Below are 13,984 nucleotides of genomic sequence, written 5' to 3'. Positions count from 1 at the left end.
TGCACAGGGCACAAAATATACAGAGGAATTTGCTGTCGGGGTCAGGCAAGTATAGGATCAGCACTTGTGTGACCCTCAGAGGACATCTCTGTTTTGTGACCTGGGCTTCTCATGTGGGTCACCCTCACCCTGGTCGCTGCATTCCTGACTAGAGTCTTTAAAGTTTAGGGGGTTTTTTTGTTTTGTTTTTTTGGTACTGGGGATCGAACTCGGGTCCTTGCACTTGCACAGCAGGCGGCGAAACCACTGAGCTAAATCCCCGGCCCTAAAGTTTAGTTTTTATAAAGAAAAAATGTGTAGAAATGAAACGACTGGAAGGGTGGTAGGATGGTAACTGCTGCACTGCCATAAAACCTTCCAAAATGAGGTGTTCTTATTTTCTGTTGTCACATATGGTGGCTTTTGATCTGAAAGTCAAGACAGTAGTAGTAGCTTATGTCAGAAAAACACCCCCAAAAGTCAGAGGTTCACTCCGCTGATGAAGCAGAGTCTAGTTAAGTGTTCACTGGCTTTTGCCTTTTAAAAACCAAGATTCTCACTATCCCTCGGGGTGGTTTCACTAAAATAGGGTTGTTTCAACTCAACTGCTGTTACCTTGAAGAAAGTGTCCTTAATATAAAATCTGAAGGTTAAAAAGAAAAGGAAATGGAGTTTGAAGACAGGTTACTCAGTTTCCTTTAGCAATGAATGACAGCCAGAAGCTCTTCTGGGTAGTACTACACACCCGCTCCCCTCACAGCCTTGGAGAGGATCTGGGAGAGTTGGCTTTCTGCTTCCTGCATTCTGGGTTCCCAGAGTGCCTTCTACACCTGCTTCCCCTGTTCTCAGGGTTCATACTGTGATCTCTTGCAGAATATTTCTTCCAACGTGCTGGAGGAGTCTGCAGTCTCCGATGACACCCTGTCACCTGACGAGGACGGAGTGTGCTCGGGTCGGTACTTCACGGAGAGCGGCCTGGTGGGCCTCCTGGAGCAGGCTGCAGAGCTCTTCAGCACGGTCAGTGGCCAGAGGGCGTCCCAGCTACCAAGAATGTTCAGCCTTAATAGCCCAGCAAGCCCACTCCACAGATGCTGTGGGTGTGCAGGGCACAGCAAGAGCCCAGGAGGACTTTGATGTCCACAAATTACATCAGCTCTCCACGGCAGACAAGAGGCCTTTCATCATAGAATATTCTGGTTTTCACTGCATGCTCATTGGCTGGGCAGCAGTTTCACAGTGTTATTTCCATTTAATGGGGTGGAAACTAACCCACAGAGAGGTGAAATGGCTTGCCTAGGGTTACACAATAACTGACAAGGCATGTTCTCACTCCCTCATTTTCCCTCTCATAGAGAAAAAACGGGGAGGAGCCACTGGGAGGAGATAGCAGGAATCCATAATGTCTTCCCTGCAACCTCTGAGTTATCGTCAGGATCTGTACAGACAGGACCAGCTAGAAATTACTGAGACTTCCCTGTTCACCTAATCTCAGTCTAAATACTTCTAATAAAAGAAAAAAAATATATTGATGACCTCACTGAGACTCGGAGTAAGGGAAAAGCTTCCCATCAGTTTTCATTTTAATCATCTCTCTCTTTCTCTACATTGTAAACCAAATAAATATGTAATACTTCACTGTATTTAGTGGACTAATTTTGTTTTCACTGCTATATTATTATTCATTCTCTACTTTTCATCTCCAGGTTTTCTCCCTATAACGTCTATGTAATTTCATTATTATTTTACCTGTCTTCTCTTTTTTTTCTTCTTGTTCATTCAGGATTCAGAGAAGTTGCAGTATACTCTTATTTCCCTGAAATTCTGGAAATTAAATTAGTTAGAATCCCATTAACTCCCTTGACACATATCATGAGCATCAGGCTAGAGGAGGATCTCCGATGAGATTTAAATACACAAAAGCTGTCTTCCTAAATGTTCTTAGTCCCTGCTCCCAGGACTAACCTCTCCTGGTTTTTTGTTTTGTTTTGCTTTTTCTATATGAATCTTTATTCCTATTCAACATCACCATACAGGACCATTTAGTAATGTGTCTGGTTCAGATTGAAAGCTGCGAGTATTCCATAGATGCTCAGACAGCATGCATATGCTGTAAAGTCCTGTGACGGAACAGTAACTTCATTCTCCAGCACGTTGTTTTCATAGTGAACTCTGGTTGCTCTTCTTATATGCCCAGTGATCTAAAGTCTCTTTGATTCTCTTCTCTGTCCCAGGGAGGATTGTATGAGACGGTTAATGAGGTCTACAAGCTGGTCATCCCCATTCTGGAAGCACATCGAGACTTCCGGAAGCTGACCTCCACTCATGACAAGCTGCAGAAGGCCTTTGACAACATCATTAACAAGGTAGCTGGGGATTCTGGCTAAGGGGCGCTGTCCCCTGGCAGCAGGTAATCCTGTCCCGGGGATGCCCAGCCCTCCCTGCTCTCTAGAGACTAACTTACCTGTAGCACATCATTACTGTAACTCTCACCCATCAAAGAGAAAAGGGCTGGAGATTGACAGAGGCCTAGAATCCAGAGTGTGAGTGAAGGCAGCCTGATTCACTTTATAGTCAGGAAATGTGAGAATCTTTTAAATTCCTTTAAGTAAAATCCCAGAAATCTTTCATGGGATTTCTTTTGTTACTATTTTAAAAGTTTATTTTATAAACATTAAATTTGTGTACATCAGCTGTAGAGTTAAAATGCTTTAGACATAATAAAAAGTCCTGTTAACCCAATAAATCTCCAGGAATTGGATAACTAAAGAGAGATTTTCTTATTTTGTTTAACAGGATCATAAGAGAATGTTTGGAACTTACTTCCGAGTTGGTTTCTATGGATCCAAATTTGGGGATTTGGATGAACAAGAATTTGTTTACAAGGAGCCTGCAATTACAAAGCTTCCGGAGATCTCCCACAGACTAGAGGTAAGGAAAGTAATCTGTGTGCTTGACATTGTACACTTCACAAAAACGAGTTAGAATGAGTCATCACAAAACAGTCATGAATTCAGCATTGAACTATACATAATTTTTCTACATTGCATGTATAATAGGGAGGTATTAGGTGAGAGCCTGAGGTAAAGCAGGATTGAATAGTATTTCCCTAAAATACTGTACATATTTTCAAAGTTTATAAATTTACATTATGAATATTCCTTTTAAGTCTATATAAAATTCAGTCAGTGTCACATGCTTTCTTATAACCCTTTCTAAATGTTAGTTATATACATATGTAGCATGAGAAAGTTTTGTTGGCTTGAAGGTTATCATCTTGACTTTGAAATAATCTGACCAAACTACTCAGTCACCTCCCTAGAAAATGGCACGCCTGTTCTTTGTGTGTCACACATTCTTTTGTGATATGGAAATGCTTGACAGCTACATATGGGCTGTATCCAGCCTCTACTCCAGCCCAGCCTCCTTACTTGGTCCGTAAAGTCACAGCAAAGAGCAAAATGTTCTCACAGGACAGGCAGAAAGGATGGAGAAAAAAGAAATAGCATAGAGAAAAGTCAGAAAAAAACAATAGATGTTGAAAGGGCCAAGCACTAAGAACTGAGAAAAAAGAAAATCAAAGGATGCCCCTAAACAAAAATCTCTCAGTCTGAGTGACTAGGCCCAGAGCTCCTGACAATAATTAACCAGACTCATCCCTTATGCTTTCTTGTGATTGCTTTGCGTGGATGCTGTCTTACAACTATAGTACTTAAGACGTTTTGTTGTCTAATTTCCCCTTGCGCTCTTCATCCCTGCCAAATGAGACAGGTGACTTTTATCCTTCTTGACTCACAGAAGTCATGGCCCAGAGTGGTTGGGTGACTTTCCCAAAGACATTCACCTCATGAGAAGGGAAACTAGCCATTGGCCCACCCCACTGGTTCCCTGACATTGTTTCCCCTACTTAGAATCAGAGGTGAATGCTTTGCCTGCTTGTATACTGCAATTTGCCACATTATGGGGAGCCTGGTAACCTCAAAGTTCCCAGATAGTGCTGTACCCCTGGAGGTGCCACAGGAAATACGATGACATTCACTGAATTGCAGACCAAGCACACCTATCATATGGAAGTATGGATCAGTTGATAGTGTAGGACTTCCTTATATTTTTATTTGTCTCAGGAAATGCTGAACTTTACTCATTAGGTCAGAGGGGTACTCAAATAATTAATGAACAAATTTTATCTTGCACTTGTTCCAAATTTATTCTACTTCTGAGAAGACGAAGAGTTGCATTATGTTAAAATAACCTTTAAAAACTATTTGTTTCTCTTACTTAGGGATTTTACGGTCAGTGTTTTGGTGCAGAATTTGTGGAAGTGATAAAAGACTCTGCTCCTGTGGACAAAACCAACTTGGACCCTAACAAGGTATAGAGAAAACTTGCTGAAAATAACTGTCAGGCTCTGAATCCCCTGTTCTGCCCAGAGTGACCTCCTCTGTCCGAACTCTCTTAACTCATTTAAATGCTACCTAACGTTTTTGTCTAGGGTTCAACTGCTGGTTGTTTAAGTCTTAAAACATACTTTTAAAAGGCAAGAATCAAAAGAGGACCAACTGTGTATCTGGCACTGCTTTAGACTCTGTATGTATATCATTTCATCCCCTAAAAGATCTTAGAAATAGGGTTTTTTTTTTTCTGTTCTATAAATGAGAAAACTGAGGCACAGAAAAGTTGAGCAACTTTCCAAGATCACGCAAGTGACAGAGCTGGTATTCCAGTGAAGAGTCTGACCTCCCCAGACCCATACTCTTTCTTAATCACTGCTCTTTATTGGCCATCTGTAAAACCTAAACTCTCAATTTAAAACATGCTTTAAAATGTCAGCCCAGGCATGGTGGCACACACCTGTAATCCCAGCACTCAGGAGGCTGAGGCAGGAGGACTGCCACAAGTCCAAGGGCAGGCTAGTCTACATAATAAGTTCAAGGCCATCCTGAACTGCTTGCCAAGACTCTGTCTCAAAAATGAAAAAAAAAAAAAAAGTTTAAAAAATTTTTGAATGCCACCTTCTCACAACAGTATTTAGTGGTATCCTTTTCTGGCTGCCCGTGTTCCTTTCAACCAAGTGCAAGATAGCTGTGCTATTGGAGGAAGGACCAAAAGGGCTTGGGCTTCAGTTTTCTCACTGTCACCCCAGGACGTGTTCCGTTTCACCCAACTGGGGGTTCTTCAGTACACTAGGGAGATCCAGACTTAGCATCAGACTCCATGTCAGACTGCACACGTTGAAGGCTCAGCCTTCCATAACACAGGAGGGACTCCCAGGCCACCCGTCCTTCTAACTAGCTGGCTACAAAAGTAGGACTTCCCATGATACCTCTCAGGTTAAATAGTTTACTAGAATGACTCACAGAACCCAAAAAGATACTGTACTTCTGATTACGGTTACAGGATAGATGATATGGATCGGCAAGTTTGGGAAGGAGCACTTGGTTCCCGTGACCTCTCCCCGTGGAATCCACGCATGTCACCCTTCCAACATATCAATGTGCTCACCAGCTAGGAAGTTCCTCCAAGCCTCAGAGCACCCAAAATTTTTAGTAGGATTTCATTATGCAGGCATAATTGACTGAGTCAGTGGCCACCTATTTAAACACAAACTTGGCCCTTCTCCCTTCTCAGGTCTTCTTGGTGACCACCTGAAGCTATCTGGGGCTCACCAGGAGTCACCTCCTTAGCATAACAAAGCCATTTCTGTCACTTAGGAAATTTAAAGGATTTTTTAAGCTCTATGCCAGCAAACAGGACAAGGGTGCTGCCTGCTCAGTCTGCTTCACAGACAGTTACATGATGACATTCTAGACTGCTGAAAATAATGTAAATGCCAGGTATTGTTAAGGGCCAAGGACAGAGGACCATTCACCATCTGACAGACCTGTAAAATGAAAAGTCTGAACTCCTCTCTCCATTCCACCTTCCAGCATATTATGAAGATGATGCAAATAGGGAGGAATTGGCCAAATTTGTTTGTCTTTCTACATTTTTCAGAACACTTGCTCACTGAAGACATATTCCCTAGGCTAGGCTTGAAAGCAACAACTGTGGTAAGAGTTGAACTAAGTCTCAGACAGAAATGTCTGAACTCCTAGGAAGATGGCTGCATGCCCACAGAGATCTGTGCCTTGCACAAGCTATGCAGAATCGTGTGACCTCCCTGACACCAGGGACACTTCTCCCCTTGCTTACAATTCTCCACATTGGGTGTGAGAGCTCAGAATGAAAGTCTGAGGCCAGAATTACAGCCAGATTTCATGATATCAAGTAGTGATTTATGTTCCAAGCCCAGTGACCCCACCCATCCACCTCACTGTCCAGCATCTGTGCTGAATAACTGCCATTCTTCTTTATTATTTTTTAAAAAGAATCTTCTTCATTACTAACTACCCTTTTCTCAATGTATATATGTGTGCATGTTTAAGTGAGGCATATGCAATACAATCCAGGGGCTTAATGTTCTGTGAGTTTTGACAGATGCCCGTGACTGCCACCACAGTTAAGATAGAGAAGGGTTTGTCACTCCACAGGATCTCCCCGTTCCCCTTCAGGCCCCTAGTCACTGATCTGCATTCTACTCTGTGGGTTCTCCCTTTCCAGAAAGTATATGCATGGGATCATACAGTAAATAAATGGAACCATACAGCCTCCTGAGGCTGGCTTCTTTGACTTAGCATAACCCATCTGAGATTTACCCATGTTTAGTAATGTGTTCCTTTGATAGCTAAGTAGTGTTCCATTGTTTGAATGTGCCGCCATTTATTTACCCCTTCCCCATTTGAGGGACATTTGATTTGTTACTAGCTTTTGTCTTATCATACATAATGTTTCTGTCTGAAGGTAAGTTTTCATTTCCTTAGGTATACACGTAGGAGTGGGGTTGCCTGGTGGTAGGTCAGTGTCATTTAACTGTGTAGAAAGCTGCTAACTTGTACAAAGTGGCTGTACATTTTGTATGTCTCTATCCTGTGTGAAAGTTCAGCTGTTTTCCTTCCTCACTAGCACTTGGTATTGATCATTTTCATACTGACTCATAGGTTTGTCGTGGTCACTCTGAAAAGGAAAGTTCGCCTCTGGAATAGCAGTTTGCAAACTCTCCCACTGAGGCTTCCGTTGGACCAGTTTGCCTTGCCTGGAGGAGGGCAGCTGGTAGACCTGGCTCCACTCACAGGCACAGTCCTGTGGCCTTCTTCACCTTCCTTTCTCTCCCTGCGGTGCCGAGCAGGGTGGCGGGTTCTGAATCCTCTGACCTCAGGATCAAAGGGGAGGTGCTGCGGCGCTGTGTTCCAGCAGCCTCTCCCCAGCATTGTGGGTCTGGTCTGCAGCACAGCTCATCTCCTCCTTCCCCTGCCTTCCCCTCCAGGCCTACATTCAGATCACATTTGTGGAACCCTACTTTGATGAGTATGAGATGAAAGACAGGGTAACCTACTTTGAGAAGAATTTCAACCTGCGGAGGTTCATGTACACCACACCCTTCACCCTGGAGGGGCGGCCCCGAGGGGAGCTGCACGAGCAGTACCGAAGGAACACAGTGCTGACCACCATGCATGCCTTCCCCTACATCAAGACCAGGATCAGTGTCGCCCAGAAGGAGGAGGTAATGGCCCAGGGGGAGGGAGTGGGCACAACATCAGACTGCTCCTTCATGGCAAAATGGAGAGAAATGTGAAGATGCATGGATATGATCTAAGGGAGACCGAGTGGTACAGCCCTTGCCTAGAATAAGTTCTGGGTTCTATCAGCACCATCAGAGAGAGAGACAGAGAGGGAGAGAGAGAGAGAAAGAGACAGAGACAGAGAGAGACAGAGAGAGAGTCTTGTAATATTATTACAGAGTTGTCCTCTTGTTCTTTTGTGCCAAAGAATCCCATTTAAGCAGCTGCCTGCATGTTTTATAGGACTATTTCATATTAAATATTTAACACTTTAAAGTTACAACTCTAGGGGCTGGGGATTTAGTTCAGTGGTTCCGCCACCTGCCTTGCAAGTGCAAGGTCCCGAGTTCATTCCCTGGTACCAAAAAAAAAAAACCAAAACCAAGTTATAACTCTAGTATAAATGTTTACATATTTACTTTTAATACTTATTTCCTCCTCTGTGTGTGTGTGTGTGTGTGTGTGTGTGTGTGGTTTTAGGGATTGAACCCAGGGTCTCATGGAAGCTGTCTACCACTGAGCTACATCCCCAACCTTTTTTCTTAATTTTGAGACTCAGTTTCACTAAATTGCCCAAGCTGGTCTCGAACTTGTGATCCTACTGCCTCAGCCTCCTGAGTCACTGGGACCATAGGCATGCACCACCATGCCCAGCTTTATTTCCATTTTAATTATAAGCTTGCATAAAACGTATATGTAGTTGGCCCTTTGTGTCCTCAGGTTCCCATCCATGGAGTCAGCCACTAGGTATTGAAATATTTGGAGAAAAAATTGCGTCTCTACTAAGCATATGTGAACCTCTTTTTTCTTGTTGATATTCCCTAAACAATCCAGTATAACAGCTATCTATGTACACTTGAAATCTCCTTGATATTATAAGTAATCTAGAGATGATTTAAAGTATAAAGGATGTGGAGATACTATACCACTTCTATAAAGGACTTGAGCACCCTTGGATTTTGGTATTTGTGGTAGGATCCTGGTACCAATATCCCATGGGTAGGGAGTGATGACTGTAATTAAATTTTAGATATTTTATATAAAAATTTTATATATCTAAAAGCTCATAGGTGATGCAGGCATAGTTAGGCTTTTAATTACCAGCAACAGGAAGCACATGGGCGCAGCCCCACTGGGGTGGCAGTGTGAGCTAGAGAAGTGGACCATCTAGATTCTAGTTCCAGCTTCCTCCTGTGACTTAACACAAGCCCTCCACCTCCCATTTCTTCATCTCTATGCAGTCAAGAAAGACCTCTATGACTTTTAGCCCTTTTTTTTTTCTGTACCGGGATCGAACTCAGGACCTTCCACTTGTGAGGCAGGTGGCTACACCACTGAGCTAAATCCCGGCCCCACTTTTAGCCCATTTTAATAGCACTGATCAAGAAAGTCTCTTAAACCACAGAATCATTCAAAATTATACATGCCATAAACACTTTTCTTTAAAACACCCACAGGTGCCTTTATATGTCAGCCTTTTATACAGGGCCATAGCCTTCTCTGTGTTTATACGTTACTGATCATAATTCACCATAGTCTTTCTTATGCAAACCTCAACCATAGTGCATTGTCCACAATTTTCAGTTGTGCTTTCTGTAAAGACAAATGAGACCTTAAAGATCCTTGTTAAACAATATGAGAAGAGCAGACTTTTGGGTTTTTATGATCCACCCCCTCCCAGCTATATACAGTTGTCTTGCACACACCTAATATGAGAGGAATTTTTATAGCAACTCGCTTTCATCATGTCTTGCCCAGGCATTCAGCTTGGTTTTCATAGAAACAACTTTTTTCTCTCCACACCCATAATTTACCAGTTTGCGCATTAATTAGATTAGGTCATTAAAATAACAAGTATAACAGGCATAATCAAGTTGGTGAGCCAGCAGATGGCTTATGAATATCCACGTCACCCAGCAAGAGCAGAGGGGTGGCTGAGCAAGACGCTAGACTGGGAACAGGACTCAAAGAGGACAAAGAGAGCATGCCATGGGCTTGGTCCCGAGGGGGTTGCTATAAATAGTATCTACTGTGTTTTTTATAATTTTGGACTTGAGACTACTAGGACATTCTAGGCACAGCACAGAAATAAACTCATTGTCCCAAAAGTGTTCTTGTAACTTCTTTTAGCTGCCCTTACAGTGGTACCTTAAATCACGAACTTCATTCTTCCCACAATTCTGGTCGCAAACTGAATTGGATGAGAACTGAATCAAATTTCCCCATCAGGTCACCATTGAACCTAACCATTGGATTTGATTTGGTTCTTGTCCAATTCAGTTTGCAACCAGAATCATGGAAAAAGAATTAAGTTCGTGAACCAAGGAACCACTGTAATTGCCCAGGAACTAAGTGTATTCCTTGTTTGGACAGCATAACAGAGTACTACAGATGGAGTGGCCTAAACAATGGAAATGTATTGTCACATAGTTCTTTAGGCTCGAAGTCCACATTTAGGGTGTTAGTGAATTCATGGCTTCTAAGGGGGAGAATTCGTTCCAGGCTTCTCTCCTTGACTTACAGAGAGATGTCTTCTCCCTATTCTCACGCCATCTTTCCTCTGTATGTGCTTGTGTCCAGACTTCCTCTTTGTATAAGGACACTACTTATTTGAGTGAGGATCCACCCTAAAAAACTCAGTTTAACTTGAAAACCTCATTGAAGACCCTACCTCCAAATAAGTTCACATTGTGAGCCAACGTTAGGAGTTCAATGTATGAATTATAGGGGACAGATTCACCTCATCACAATCAGGAAGGACCCTCCCCCAAATCAGCAGAATGTAGCAGCTAGACTGCCCTTTAAGAGAATCCCACTTACCAGGGAACACTTTCAGGATGAGCTAGAGAAGATGCAGTGAGGCCAAAAGCTTGTATTATGATGAGGAAGAAAATCTTGACTGCTGTGTTTGCCAAATGTAAGTCTGGTAACTTGTTCAGTAATAGGAAGGGAAACCTAACAGTGAGGGAGAATGTAGCCTTTAAATGTAGGCATAATTGTGATCAAACTAAGACCTCCTCACTTGCTACCTGTGTCATTCTGTTGCACTTATTTAACCTTATAAATCCCCCTTTGACTGTAAAATGTAGAGAATAGGAACAAGTAAATGGTAAATGTTTGCAAAGTTCCCAGAATATGTAAGTACTCAAAAATAGTAGGCCCTTCCTTTTTCTTACTTTGTTTGGAGCATTTTAAAATTATTCTGAAAGTCTTTTCTTGGGTGCTCTTTAAATCCACATACCCTCTCTGTCACAACTCCAGGCTTGTTCACAGGAGAGCAGACAGTGATTTCCCTACTTTTATGTCTTCCGTTCAGTTTGTTTTGACTCCAATTGAAGTTGCAATTGAAGATATGAAGAAGAAGACCCTGCAGTTAGCGGTGGCCATTAACCAGGAGCCCCCTGACGCAAAGATGCTTCAGATGGTGCTTCAAGGCTCTGTCGGAGCCACTGTCAATCAGGTGAGCAGAACCAGCTGATGCCAGCCTTTCTGGTTCTTAGTATTTTCACTGCCATGTGTACACCCTTCTTCTCAGGGGTTGATGAAAAGTTTGACTCACACACAATGTTCCTAAACTTAGCCTCAACATTTGCATGGTTCAAAAGACTTTAGGAGGCCTCCCCTTCATTTAACCTGATGTAGAAAAGAAATCCTAGAGATGTGTGGACCAGATTTAAGGAGCACCATTTTCTTGGAGGAGTCTTCACTTTGAGCATGGTGCTGTGATCCAGGAAACAGGTCCTGTTGAACAGTACTCCATCAGCCCCAGTGTAGCCAGAGTTGTTGCAGGGCTTGAAGCTAAGCTAAAAATGGCTGTAGGAGAGATGGAAAGGCCTAGCCCTCCAACTCCTGGGTCAGTCCCTAAATGTACCCCACTTGTAAAACCCTTGGCATCCAGGAATGATTTGGGTCCAGGCTCCTTGGGCCATTTCAGACCAGTCTGGATTTTCTTAGACCTTATTAGAACCCTAACTCCTGAGCTTAGCATGGAACCAAGACTGTCTTAGAGGGAGGTGCTAGTCTAATACTCTGTCCAATGAGCTGCCTTCATATCAGTTTTAGATCTGCTCTTGTCCATACTTCCACACTCAAAAAGTCAGTAAGCACTGTGACGCTTCCTTCTGTCAGCACATTCTCCATCTGGGTATTCTCCTGAAAAAAATTCTGGGTCCACTTAACATCAGGAGAGCAGAAACAGTGAGAAATAAATGACATATTTTCAGGATCAGAAAAAAAAAAGGAACCTTTTGCTTTTGTAAGTCCCAATCCTTTGATGAAAATAGAAGACCTATAATCCCATGACCAATAAGATATATTGCTTATCTCTGGCTCAAGTTACCACTTCTGCAAAATTGTGTTCATCATTATGACAACTAGATAAGTTAGTATGAGTGGTCGATCCAGGCAGTCCCCATTCTTAGAAAAACAGCTCAAAGCACATACCCTCTGAGGCATTTATGTTGCCTTTATGAATGAAAGAAAACCTATTAGTTGTAGTACTTGATTGAGAAAATACTTTTATACCTGTGTTTCTTCTCCTAAAACTCCAGATTTCTCCTAAGGAATCAGTTTCCTGAGAAGTTCAAAACTTTCACTGACTTGTTTTAGTCAAGCCAACTGAATATTTAAACTAAGAAGCCACTCAAACATTTTCTTCCAAATAATTTAATTTTCTTCCTAATGTCAATATTTTTTTTAACCTTTTTCACTAGGGACCATTGGAAGTAGCCCAAGTTTTCTTGGCCGAAATTCCAGCTGACCCAAAACTCTATCGACATCACAACAAGCTGAGATTATGCTTTAAGGAGTTCATAATGCGGTAAGAATTAAAGTGGTGGAAATGTCAGTACAGTACTGGTTTTCTTTGTGTGGGTCCCAGACCAGCAGCTTTTGTATCATCTTTAAATTTGCTGAAAATATTCAGTGGGGTTGAGAGTATGGATCAGCAGTAGAGTACTTGCCTAGCGTTCTCTGGGTTTTCTCCATGGCAATCCATAAACAGGTACTTACCTGAGCTACTAGATCCCATACTCTAGGCCAGGCAATCTGTGTTTAACAAACCTGCCAGTGATGCTACTGTGCCATTACTAAGTAACTAACACTAAATTACTTTGTGTCTTTCATCTCATGTGTGATCCACAATCCTATCATAATGCAGGCGATATCATCACCCTAATTTTATGGAAGAGGAATTGGAAGTTGGGAGATGGACAGTTATTTCACTTATAGTCACATAGCCAGTTAATAGCAACGCTGAGTTCCAACCAGGTCTTGTGAAGCTAAATTGTCCACATTTCCATCAACTGTGATACAGCACACTTGCATTAGAATCCTGAAAATTGTTGGCACTGATAAGCTTTGTAATTTCCCAGATCATAAATAGCTTGGTTATAGAAACTTAAGAAGCATTGGCTCAAATCAAGAGATAAAGGCAAAGTTCTAAAGCTAGGATTTTTCAAAGGTATCCTCCAGAGGACAGTTCCCCATGTAAGACAACCCTCATCTCTGCTCCTCCATTCTGTAGTGGAGCTGGCTTCAAGGGCAGCTGGTCCAGCCTGGACAGGAAGTGGGTCTTTCAACAAGGTTTTTCAGTCAATTGCATGACAGTATATTGCAAGACAGTATACACAGACACTATATTGAGTCTCCTGAACCCCTAAAAGAATGAGTAAGAGGGATATGATAGCATTTCACCTATAAGTGAGAAGGACTTCAGAAAAAAAAAAATACCAGTATTTGTTTTTATCCAGACCCTTGGAGCAGCATATAAAGTGTAGGCATAGCCTCATTTGGGAGATTGGGGGAAAGGAGGCTAGAAATGAACGTTTTCTAAATTTAGTGAAAATGTAACAGGATGTTAGCTAGTATTGGGTGAGGTTAGAGATATTCCCTTGTTCCCAGGCTTTGGTAAGGGGTCTGCAACTTCACTATGTATGAAAGAGACACTTCTGTCCTTCAGGAAGCACAGCTGCGTAAGAATAGGATGTGTATGTACCTGTACTGTTTGTGCATGCACACACCCAGATTTCATGAGTTAATGTTTAGATATTTGAATTGTTTCCTGTTTCATTGGTACCAGGGATCGAACTCAGGACCTTGAGCTTACAAGGCAGGCGACGGAACCACTGAGCTAAATCCCAGGCCTTCATTTATAATTAATTGTGGTGAAAGCCTCCAAACCTGACAGTGGTCCAGGCCTTGCTGGACCTCTGCAGGGATCCGTGAAGTGTTTAATGAGCACTCTCTGGTCCCCGGGTGTGATACTAGCTGTGGGAATGCAGAGGTCTGGCTATCCCTCTGCTCTTGATGGCAGGATGTACCTTTGCAGGGCTGAATAGCAACACGAGGCA

General features: G+C 42.5%; 1 protein-coding gene across 4 annotated transcripts in view; it reads left to right on the top strand.

Moving 5' to 3' along the window:
* Dock8 (dedicator of cytokinesis 8) overlaps positions 1 to 13,984 on the top strand; it is a 231,693-nt gene that overhangs the window by 206,181 nt on the left and 11,528 nt on the right. For all 4 annotated transcript variants that reach the window (XM_004838202.4, XM_004838200.3, XM_004838199.3 and 1 more), the window contains 7 exons: positions 853 to 996; positions 2,211 to 2,342; positions 2,773 to 2,907; positions 4,259 to 4,348; positions 7,340 to 7,576; positions 10,951 to 11,094; positions 12,347 to 12,453. In XM_004838202.4, the coding sequence (XP_004838259.1) occupies positions 853 to 996; positions 2,211 to 2,342; positions 2,773 to 2,907; positions 4,259 to 4,348; positions 7,340 to 7,576; positions 10,951 to 11,094; positions 12,347 to 12,453 (989 nt within the window). The remainder of the gene's footprint in view (positions 1 to 852; positions 997 to 2,210; positions 2,343 to 2,772; positions 2,908 to 4,258; positions 4,349 to 7,339; positions 7,577 to 10,950; positions 11,095 to 12,346; positions 12,454 to 13,984) is intronic.

This window comes from Heterocephalus glaber, unplaced genomic scaffold (genome assembly GCF_053883595.1).
Source record: "Heterocephalus glaber isolate CG9 unplaced genomic scaffold, H.glaber_assembly_v1.0 deba00001481, whole genome shotgun sequence".
Taxonomy (NCBI): domain Eukaryota; kingdom Metazoa; phylum Chordata; class Mammalia; order Rodentia; family Bathyergidae; genus Heterocephalus; species Heterocephalus glaber.
Note: the sequence above shows the minus strand (reverse complement) of the source record. Positions and strands in the feature narration are given on the sequence as shown.